General features: G+C 38.6%; 2 protein-coding genes across 3 annotated transcripts; one reads left to right on the forward strand and one right to left on the reverse strand.

The window, feature by feature from the left end:
- LOC113751168 (rRNA-processing protein CGR1) lies at positions 1–1,083 on the forward strand. Its single transcript, XM_027295066.1, has one exon. It carries the CDS (start codon positions 118–120, stop codon positions 712–714), a length of 597 nt encoding a protein of 198 aa, XP_027150867.1. The 5' UTR covers positions 1–117; the 3' UTR covers positions 715–1,083.
- Positions 1,084–1,497: 414 nt separating this feature from the next.
- Positions 1,498–8,628, reverse strand: LOC113751167 (sialyltransferase-like protein 1). Of its 2 annotated transcripts, none has more exons than XM_027295065.1 (12): positions 8,364–8,628; positions 6,331–7,174; positions 6,110–6,201; positions 5,471–5,557; positions 5,248–5,325; positions 5,074–5,165; positions 4,756–4,957; positions 4,125–4,215; positions 3,605–3,663; positions 2,879–3,027; positions 2,641–2,722; positions 1,498–2,557 (listed from the first exon to the last, which is right to left on the reverse strand). In XM_027295065.1, the coding sequence occupies exons 2-12, from the start codon at positions 6,485–6,487 to the stop codon at positions 2,168–2,170; spliced, it is 1,479 nt and encodes a 492-aa protein (XP_027150866.1). In that variant the 5' UTR covers positions 6,488–7,174; positions 8,364–8,628; the 3' UTR covers positions 1,498–2,167. The 2 variants fall into 2 exon arrangements, with proteins under 2 accessions (XP_027150866.1, XP_027150865.1); XM_027295064.1 differs by having other exon boundaries at positions 6,110–6,204.
- Between the last annotated feature and the right edge of the window lie 2,651 nt (positions 8,629–11,279).

Here is an 11,279-nt window from a genome sequence, read left to right on the forward strand (position 1 = left end):
GCCTAGCAAGGGTCTTCTTCTTCCCACTCCCAGGTGTGGTAGCAATATATATACTACTACTCCATTATCATTGGACGGACACACAGAGATAGACGAAGGTTTCGGAGGTAGATTTAAATGGCGTGCCATATCGATTTCAGATGCTTAGACGAAGGTTTCGGAGGCAAAACTCTCAAGCGCAAGAGATCCCTCCACCTCCAGCATCAGAATCATGACCATTCCGCCGCCGCCACGGATGACATGGAGTTGGAGGATTTTGAGGCGGACGAGGATGACACCAACCTTCCGTCCAACAAGAGGCAGGCGGTGACCTCATCGGACAACCCGAACAAGCCGGTGGGTCTGCCCACCAGCTCCGGCAGCCGGAACGTGTCGGGGAGGAATTGGAAGCAGGTGAGGACGCTCAGGGCGTCGGCGAGGAACGCGAGCAGGAAGAGGAGCACGACGGCGGAGGAGCAGCGGAAGAGGGAGAGGGAGATAAAGAAGGCGTATCAGGAGAGGATGAAGGAACTGAAGGAGGAGATAAGGCAGAACAAGGCGGAGAAGAGGAAGAAGAGGGAGGAGAGGGAGAAGAGGAAGCAGGACAACATCCTGAGATCGGGAACCAAGCTTCAGAAGATCACTAATCCTAAGACTCTCAAGAAGATTTCCAAGTCTGCTAAGCAGCGCAAGTTGCTCAAGCTTCTTCCTGATGCTGATCCCCCTGCCAAGTAGTAGCCCCATCAATCCTTTTGAATCCAATTAGTGGGCGACTTTTCAAAATTTCAATTAGTCGTCATGAGTTTTAAGGCAGCATAGCATGGCTCATGATGTCCAAAGAAGAAGGAGGAGAAGAAGAAGAAAGGAGTGCGCCATCCCCCGCTTATAGATCAGTTTTCGAAGATAATAGTAGAGTAGATCCATGTCATGTGTAGTGTATTCCTCGTTTGTTTGCGCGGACGGCAGCATCACATATAGAGCATCATATTAATTAATCACACTTACCTCTCAAGCAAAGCATCCAGAATTTGTAGTTGCAAGAAAAATAAAAAGTAATATTCACGTTCATTATTCCAGAATGCAAAGCATTTTATTATTTCACAACATCACCACATTGATGGTCTATGATTTACTTTCAGAAATAGAAATAGGAGTAGGTTAATACCACTGCTACAATTAATTATTACAGTAGTATGTGATATAATAACACGCAGAGGCTGCTACCTGCATTTTGGTGTTGGTGTGTATATGTTGAACTGGTTCTTGATTGCAAAATTAGATTGGAATTGGATGCTTTGGAGTTGGAACTTCGGACCACATTTGTAGAGCTCGAACGGTACCCGAAAAGGCCACCCCTCCCCTACATACTTTTCCAGGAGTGGAGGATGGTGGGGTTGTGGATAAACCGTTTTTACTTTTTTCAAAGAAATTTCATAATTGGTGGTCACCCACCCGTCGTCGTTTACGTGCGTAAAAATTGTTACTGCTACCAGAACCAGCTGCATTAGATGCCCTGTCTAAAAGGCCCAAATGTTCAAAACCGTAACCTACTTGGGGCCCCGCTAGCAGTTCAACATTAATCTATTGTTCCTTACAACTGGCAATGCAGATACCAGCTTTCTTAATAAAAGCAGTAATTTTCCGTTCCCTAAATCAAGAACATTGATAAAAAAAAAATTGCCAGAAACAGCCGAGAGGCTGATTTCCGCTCATGCCTTCTCATTCTTACAACTGAAGGTACTGTAGCCTACATACTCGACATGTAGGACACAGTTACATGAAAATCAGTGAGGGCATGCTTTCCTCTCATATCAGTCAAAGCTTTTCACAACAAAAGACAGAACATTCCCAATGCATGAATTCGGGATTACAAATAGCTCATGTCTGGATGTCGTAGTCCTGACCTTTCAGAGGTCTAAAAGAAACCAAATCATATCAAACTTTTTCTTCAAGTCCATGACTCAACATGGATCTTCAGAATCAAAGCCCCCATTAATGCAAGTTGAATAATACCCAGTCAAGCACTCGCACCAAGCACAGGAACAATGGGCAGATAGATAACTGGAGTAGAGTCATTTGTATAAGTACCTGAGCCAATATAAATCATTTGACCAAAAACCAGGATGATCAGGCTTTTCAAACATACAGATGCATGACTCTCAGACAGCCCCGTGTATTTTCTCAATCATCAATCAGAACTCAAAGAATGTCTGACACACACCAAATCTTCCAATTTGTTCCCATCCATTTTGTACAGAGAGACCCCATGCATCTGCATAAAATGATCCCGTGCTTCTTGTCTTAAACTATTGAAAGGCATAACTTCCCATTTGCTGTAATTTGAATTTTTCCTTACACGACTCATGTCTGGAGATCCAGATACAGGGCCCCTGCTGTAGCTACCTGCATCGCCCCATACCTTACAACTGCCAAATTGCCCAAATGCACCTTCTTGGCCAGATAAAATCCTCTTCAAGCGCAATGCTGCCATATGAGCCCTCTGTATTGTTTCTCGGCTTGGAACATCAGACCAGTTTTGCTTTCTTTTTGATCTCATGGGAGAATGGATCCTAATAACCTGAACGGTGAATAGTATTGTATTGGTGAATGTACCCAAAACAATCAATCTCGGAAAATCAAAACAAGCAAGTTATTACTTACACCAAGACACTCTAGGAGTTGATAGTATGCTCTTCCCTGAAGTGGATTATGCCCTTTCTTGGGCTCAGAAAAGTACCTGGTCCTGAAAAATGGTGATTTTTGAGTTATTGGATTTTTTCCTTTTCTCTTTTTTTTTTGTTTTTGTTTTGGGGGGGGGGGGGTGTTTAGTGGCTGCATATATTCACAAAATGACCATAAATGTTTTTTCGACCTCTGAAGAATATAAGCAAAGACTGACCATTCCGTGTAGCCAGGATCTACAGTGAAACCATATATGTCGACATCATCACACATCGAAAGTGCCAATTCTATTGATTTCATTCCAGTTCCCTTGGCACCCCGCCGCAGGACAATACCTTGGAAGAGATACACAGGATTTGGGATGCCCTACAACAAAATTGTGAAGGTATAATCCTGGCTCATTTACTTTGCATGTCAACTCCAAAAGAAATTTTTTTTTCTAACAACAAATAGATAGTGTACATACGGTAACTAAATGCTGATTGGAATGCTTAGTAAGTAGTCCCCTGATTTTATCATGATAGCCTTGTCCTCCTTGTAAATAGCGTTTCCATCTTAGTTCGACAAGAATTAAATGTTATCACAGAGGTGACACACTTTTATCCCAAAATAATAATCTCCTAGTGTTCTAATGAGCTCACCAGGGCCATCCAGGTTAATTTCTATATTATTCTTGAATTCAATACTGTGTTCTGAATTTGTAATTTATTCCAAGAAGTCCTTTAGTAGATAATTTCATCATCTTAATCATTGGGACTGAAATCCTATTCTCAAAGCTCATAAATTGCACTTTATCTTTGAAAGGATAAACACAAGGCATTCAACAAAGTACCTTATCATTGCATTGAAATCTCTATGAGTTAGACTTTTGATAATTAGAGCTAGGTCGGCTGCAACAGCGAAGGGAAAAGATAATCACAAGGCATCCTATAATAAAAAGTACCTTTATCATTGCATTGAAATCTCTATGAGTGACACTTTTGATAATGAGTACTTCGTCAACTGCAACAAAGAACCAAGGAAAAAGTTTAAGTGCTGATGACTGATGCTTATCATGACACTGCCAATATTCTGCTTCCTTTTGATCTTGAGAAAACTGAAAGATCAATGCCACACTCTACAGAAACTAATAAAGAAGTTAAAAGGTTTTGAACACATTTTTTTTTTATCAACAAAAATTTAAACAAGTCATTATTGCTTGAGTGATCATCATAAAAGAACTCAGTGCATAGTCAAATTACAATATCAAGAGATCTGAGAAGAAACAATCTAAGAAAATTGACAAAGAAAGGACAAATTATGCATTCGGCAGAAGGTGAGGAACCAAATGTTTTACATCAAAAACTGTAAGAACTTGAAGCTAGATGCAGCCTAGCCATCACCATGCAGAGACCAGCACAAAGAAAATAATTGTGCCAAGTCAAGGAACTGTACAGGGCACCCAAAAAAAAAAAAAAATTTACCTGATCCATTTAGGATTGTAACCATGTTACGAGCAGCACCCCTTACTACCAACCGAAAATCCCTTTTCAGTCCAACATACTTGGCATATTTCTGGAAAAGTATAAAAGGACAAAGTCTGAAAAGAAATCCCAGAAATACACGTACATGATAAGAGTACCTAAAATTATTGGTTAATTCCCTCTATCTATACTGGTCACTTAACCTAATTAAAGCTACCAAACATGCATGACGGCATCTTTGTCTTTTTTTTTAGTAACTCAGTTAAGCATAAGAAAGTTCCCCTCGGCAGCAACCCCTTAGATGAATCTGAACCTTACTTCAATTTTGACAAGAAGCTAAGACATTTCATGATATGTGAAGTTCACTACAGAAGCATGGAAATGCATCTCAGTTTTAACTTTTCTAAGGTCAGCTCCATCAATTGTCATCAGTATTGTTAAAACTATACATTCAAGAATACAAAGACAAACCAGAAAGGCAGTGGATCACCAGGTGAATCATGGTATACGATGATTCACCTCTGCTACACAATCTTATTGCATGTACTCTGATAAGTTAAAAAGGAAAATCTAACAATTTATACCTCTGGCTAACCCCAAAAACAAAAATTATAAGGAAATCTGGAAGTACCTCATTTACAGGTGCCTCATTGTCTCGTATAACAGCATCATGACTATCAATTTCCTCACCAAACTCAGTCTTCAATAGATCTCCCGAATTTCCAACAACGGCACAGGTTGCAAACTGACGAGGGTGAAAGGGAGGCTTTGCTGGTAAAAGTAGATTAAGATGCTCCTCGCAGAGAGTCCTATTGTAGCACTTGTCTGCACCTCTGCGGCAAAAGGCAGTTAACAAAACAAGACCAGGAAAAGGAATGTTTAAAGTTTTGAGGTCATCATATACAGAAAGGAAAAAAAGAAACTGCAAATTGTGTTGAAAAGAACATACAGCTGTGCTATTCTTTTAGCTGCATAGTCTAACCAGCCATCAGGACGAGCATCCAGGTATTCTCTTGTTAACACAGTAGTCATATTCCGATACTGCATTTCAGATAGTTAGTTCAGTTTGTGATTGTTGAAGTGGCTAGCCTAAAGAATAAAGAGTGAATAGGTCAGTAGAAACCTGTTCCCACAGAAGAAGGGCTTCACAGGTGTCATAAGTATACTCCAAGGGTTCAAAGATCTTAAATTGTTCATTATACTGCAAAGAAAATGTAATGCAATTGTGATGAAGAATTTCTGTTTTTCATTTTTTTTTGGGTTGGGGGGGGGGTGGGGTGTTTCAAGGTTCAGCCAATATTGTAAAAATGTAGATGTGAAGATGTTAGTGAAGAAGAGACACGAACCCAGGTGCTATTAGTTCCTTGAGGGAACTTGAGTACCAGTTTACAGTGATCAATAATGATAGCAGTAAGTCCGAGGCCTCTGTTAGCCTACAAGCAAGTTTCAAAACTAAATCAGGGAAAAGCAGGAATTATGAAAGAATTGAGAGATGAATATTGAGTATATGGCAGAAAGGAAGGGTGACAAGTTTTTGAAACCCACTCAGTGCAATCAGAATGAAAGATGGCAATTAACAAGGGTGATCATTTTCACAACCGACCCTGTACAATCAGAATGACATAAGAAAGAAAGATAGATGCATATCTGGCAGATAGGAAAACCGCCCAATGCAATCAAATAATAAAGCAGATTTCTGCAGTAACTAATAATAAGACGTTAAGAAATAGTATAAAAAACACAAGCACATGGATGTAATAACAGGCCAAAGAAATGGGGTAATTCTGGATTATAATGTTGAAGAACTAAACCACACAAAATGCCAAGCAAGGAGTGGCGAAAGAACAAGTGTTCTTGTGAGTACATAAAGATGCGGACTATTTGATAGGTATCTCATGCTCGCTTCTGATATGATATGATCTCCAAAAAGATATTACCAGGCCCTCTTATCTGAAAGGGAGAAAAAAATAAAAATAAAAACGAACCACACATTGCTGGACACTAGACTGAAAGTCAGATAAAATCCGAAATTCCTCCTCGTTGTTGTGGATATTTACTGCTCTCTGCTTCTGATTGCCTCCTGCCAGAAAAAAAAAAGAGAGATAGAACACGAATGGGATTAGTGCAGAACTACAGGGTATTTAAAGATATGACCGATAAAAGAAGGAAAAAAGAAAAAAGAGATTAGTAAGAATAGGAGGCGTACCGGTGAAGAAAGAGGACTGAATTAGGAAGACGATAAGAGAGAAGACAGCGGCGGCGCAGACCAGATGGAGAAGAGCGGGCCTCCTACTAATTAAGGCCAGGTTATTGGCCGCCGATGTCGATGCTGACGATAACTGCGGCTTCAGATGTCTGGTCATATTTATTATTATCTATCCAAATCAAGGGCTCATAATGTTTTAAGCGAGCGGAGCGGAGAGCTGCCTTCTCAAGAATGAGCAGACCCCGACTGCCAAGTAACCAACCGACCACCTAACATTTAACAAAAGCTCCTCTCCGCCTCCTCGCTCCTCCCTCCTCCGCCTCCTCCTGTTGCTGCTTTGGACCTTCTACTTCAGCTCAACTAGGGCTGCAAACGAGCCGAGCCGAGTCGAGTTTTGGACTTATCGAGCCGAGCTCGATTTAATAAAATGTAGGCTCGAGTTCGAGCTCGAGCTCGACTCGACTAAGAAAAATCCAAGCTCGAGCTTGACTCGATAAGGCTCGCGAGTTGTAGCTCGATTTTTGGCTCGCGAGCAGCTTGAATTGTGAGCTCGAATTTCTGGCTCGTGAGCAGCTCGTTAGCTCGAATTTTTGGCAATTAATCTAACAAAAACAGCATTTTATCAACTTATTCCTAACCAAATTAATAGCCTACAATTCATGGCTACAATTGACCAAAACTTTACACATGATCATAATTGAAAAAGTCTAGAATTTAAATGCCCAGCACTTCACACAAGTTCAACATTCTCAGTCACAAAGTTCAACAACAGAAAATAAGTAAATAACAGCTAAAAGCTGGCCAAGATTTCTCCACGTCTCCTTTCCAGCTTCCAACAAGTGAGCTGTAAAAAAAATAGCCAAACACCAACCAATAGAATAAGTCAAAAAATCAGCCAATGTAGCCAACATAGTAACAAATTTATCAAGTTTAAGGCTGTCAATCTAGCCAAAATCATTGAATTTGCATTTGCCTCCTAATGTTTCATCACAGAAAGTCATAGATAGATAATCACATATACAAAAGCATACTACTTAGCCAAAGGAAAAGAAAACTAGACCACAAATAAATCAAGGTCAATCATAAGTCTTGCTACAAACTAAGTACAATCATTGATTTATGATCACATTTATAATCTCTTAACTCACTATCATGAGCCCATCCTTAAATATAAACAGCCAAAATATAGCATGAAACTGACCCCAAAAAAACTACAAAAAAAATAAGCATTCTCAAGAAGCATTCTAAAATTAAAAGAAATTTTTTTCCCCTGCAGGTTTACCTCTTCATTAATTGCCAATGCCACACAACTTCTCAAATAAGCATTCTCAACCCATCCCTCCCCTTTGTCAAATAAGCATCACAAGTAGTATGAACGGATCCTCAGTTGTACCAAACAGTCTACTGATTGGGATGACAGAGCAATCACAATGCAGACTCATAAAAGGGTACGAGAAAATAATTGCAGAGCCTGCAATAGAGAGTTCTCTCATTTTAGTTCACACGTCCATTCAAGTTTTGGAAGCAAGTAGGCCAGAATGTCAAGTGCACAACCACACCTCTCTGTCTTTCACATGCACAAACTGATGGCCGGAACACATCGGAATATCACTACTATGGAAAGAGTCGTTAATTTACCCTTATTAGTTAGAAGGTGTTTATGCTCATTAAATTACCCTGATTCTGTTGCTGTGGTAAGAATGTTAGAGAATTATTTAATGAAAGTGTCATGTTTATGAGTTTATCGAGGCGGCATAAAATGAAAATCATCATGTTAACAATAATCATAACCCGGAAGATTAAATACTCAAAACAACTTACTATAGTCCGGTCTTCACACACACACACACGCAAAAAAAAAAGGAAAAAGAAGAAAAAAGAAAACTTCCTCTTCTTTTACTATAGGCTGTAGCTGGCACTAATAAATCAGCCTTGCATAAGATTAGACACAAACAGCAGAAATCTGGTTTTGGATTATTTTGCCTCAAACATTTTTCTCTAAAATAAATAAATGGGAAGTGAAACGGACTTACAATGTGGCAAAGAAGAAAAGGATTCTTCTGGGTCAATAGTCCAAGAGGAAGAAGCGAGTGAGAGCTCGATGAAGAAAATTGTGTTGCAGAGATGCCGATGCTGCTTAGCTGCTACTACTTCTAATGTAAAGGAAGCTGACAAACGGGAGAAAGGTTAGGGGCTTAGGGCTATGAAGTGTTGGTCATTCATTGAGGGGTGGCTGTGGCGGTGGCTAGGGTTTGTGTGAGAAATTGTGAAGGAAAGACGGAAAGAGAGATACGGGAGGAAGCAATTAGAAATGGAATGCTGGAAATGAAACTTTTGATGAATTCTAAGTAATTAGTTATAAAAATAGGGATATTTTTGTAATTTCACAAGGCTCGTCTAAGATGGCTCGAATTTGACTCGCTTTATAAACTAGCAAAATATGACCGTGCTTGCGCACGGTGGAAAAATATTTTTGAATATGCCCAGTAAAAGTTAATAATGATAAAATTTGTGCTTAATTAGTTGTTAATTTGTTAAGGAGAATACTTTTTAGTAGTATAATTCAGTAGTTGAAAATAAATTGCATACATGTTCCAGGCGTTAGGAAAGAATGAAGCGGTACTATAATGAAGCATCTTAGCAAAAGACGGATGCAACCTCGAAGCCCACAAATGGGTAAACGGTGGTATAGGTAAACGACTAACAAGAATGAAACTTGTCTTAAGCAAAAAATTCTAAACTTTATTTTTTCTATCTTGATAAGAAAAGCATTTATCCTTAACTTAAATAGTAGCTAACATAACAACTAATTTTACACTGGCAAGCTGATCAGTCTATCCTACTTGCAAGTTGACTACAAACTTTGGAAATTGAGCAAAACTCATGCTTGCTCCGTTACAATTGTTTTTTACCCTCGCTCAACTCTCAGAAAGTTAAAAAACCAAGAAGCTAATCTAAATACATGTGTATCAAATGTAGCAAGAGTGACAAATCATTCCCATCTGAATTAACTTGCCATGTAACGTTCAATCAATCATTCTACATAAAACAATTGAGCCATTGGATCTGGTATTAAATTGCCCTGTAACGTTCAATGGATCATTCTCCATTAATACAATTGAGCCATTGGTACTGCACACAACTCCACTGTTGCCGTAGTTGCCTCTATTTTCACCAGCTCTAGGCAGGATTTACCTTCAAACCTTTTCGCCATAACCACTATAAGCTTGCCTTAACAATCACATCAATCCCACGTCCCTCCAAGTTAATAAGTGCAGCTCCATCAAAGTTCGCTTTCATCAACACCCAAATTCAGACTGTATTAATTTGCTGAGACCACTGCTGACACATTCCACCAGCTCCACTCGGTTTCCTTAATTCTCAAAGTAAACTAATTCCAAAAGGAAACCGTTGCAAAGGATCCTTAGCTTGACCACCATGAAGCACAACATTCCTAATGGATTTGATTTTCTGTAAAGTTATTGAGTAAAATAGATGCAACTAAAAAGATAGCAACAGGGAAAATAACATAGCTAAATAAAATTTAACAGGCGTGGAGTAAAAAAACAATTTAAGAATTTTAATATTTACAATAATGGATTAAAATCTATATCCAAAACTAATAGGTAGCGCTCGCCCTTTGTAGCAACACAAGAACAAACATAAGTAATTTTCTATTACACTGTATATTGGCTAATATTTACAGCCTTATAACACAATGCAAATCTTTTCAGCCGGAATCCCTCAAATTTAAACAAGAAATTTGATGAACGGTAGACTGCAAAACTTCCAAATAGTTCATGTTTGCATTGTCAACCGAACAGCAAATATAGGACTCCAATAGCAAAGCAACAAGTGAAAACACAACTACACATGCATATGCCACCAATGGCACTTCAGGAGAAACAGGAAGAAACTTAACAAATTTGCTTCATGGTTCAAGCACTGAATTACAATAACAAACTATTGGTACCTAAATTTGATCGTGATGTTAATCTAAAAATGTGAAGCTTATTGCACCAGAAATACCTCATCTTTTTAAGGGGTCCTACAATTTCCTGGATACCCATCTGTATTGATACGACTTGGAGAGAGAGCTCTTTTTGTTATTCAAATGGATTTATGAAGGCTGTGCTATTAGCTACTGGTTTATGTTTTGCTTTCCTCTTACATGGTAAAGAATCGACTCTTCACAGCATTATCAATCCTATTTGTACAGACGAAAATTAGTCCATACCAATGAATACCTTTTATGACTAAGTCTAAACTGCTCAGAATTATTGAAATACTGAAAAAGTAGATCTGATCACCTTGCATCAATACTTGCCTCTTGCAATTTTAGTCCATCTGTTCTCAAATATCTTGTAGGCTTGCATGTCATGTTTAGATTTCAGAAATTTAATAAGATTGGTGAAATTATGCAATCAATCCTAGATCCAATGTCATGTAATGGAAAAATCAATTTAGCATATTTGAAGTCAGGGAAAAAAATGGAAGCAAACATGAATAACATCCTCCAGTTACTCTATCGACTAATTTCATAAAACTGGATGATTCCATAAAGACGAAAAAGTCGCAAAGGCCCTATAATGTGCGAATAGCCAATAGCAGCAAATTAAGGTAAAAAACAGATGATACAAAAACAAGGGTAAAAGCAAGCAATAGCTAGATTCCTAGAAGCAAGTAATAAATGTTTAAGCATTCTAGATAACAAAAAATTATCTAAAAATCAATTACAATGGCCCTCAAGCAAGCCCCGCCCATATCAGAAGTTAGAACATTTATTAATTTTAAATTTAATCCATGCCAACCCAAATAACCATTTCCATTCTATAGAAACAAAAAAAATGAGAGAAACTGTGATAGTAAGCCAGTTATTCAGAGGTTGAGTACTTAAAGTACAACATGAATTTAAGCACCTAAGATTCAAAGTTCTGGTTGCCTTAAGA

The sequence above is a fragment of the Coffea eugenioides genome, chromosome 11 (assembly GCF_003713205.1).
Source record: "Coffea eugenioides isolate CCC68of chromosome 11, Ceug_1.0, whole genome shotgun sequence".
NCBI lineage: Eukaryota > Viridiplantae > Streptophyta > Magnoliopsida > Gentianales > Rubiaceae > Coffea > Coffea eugenioides.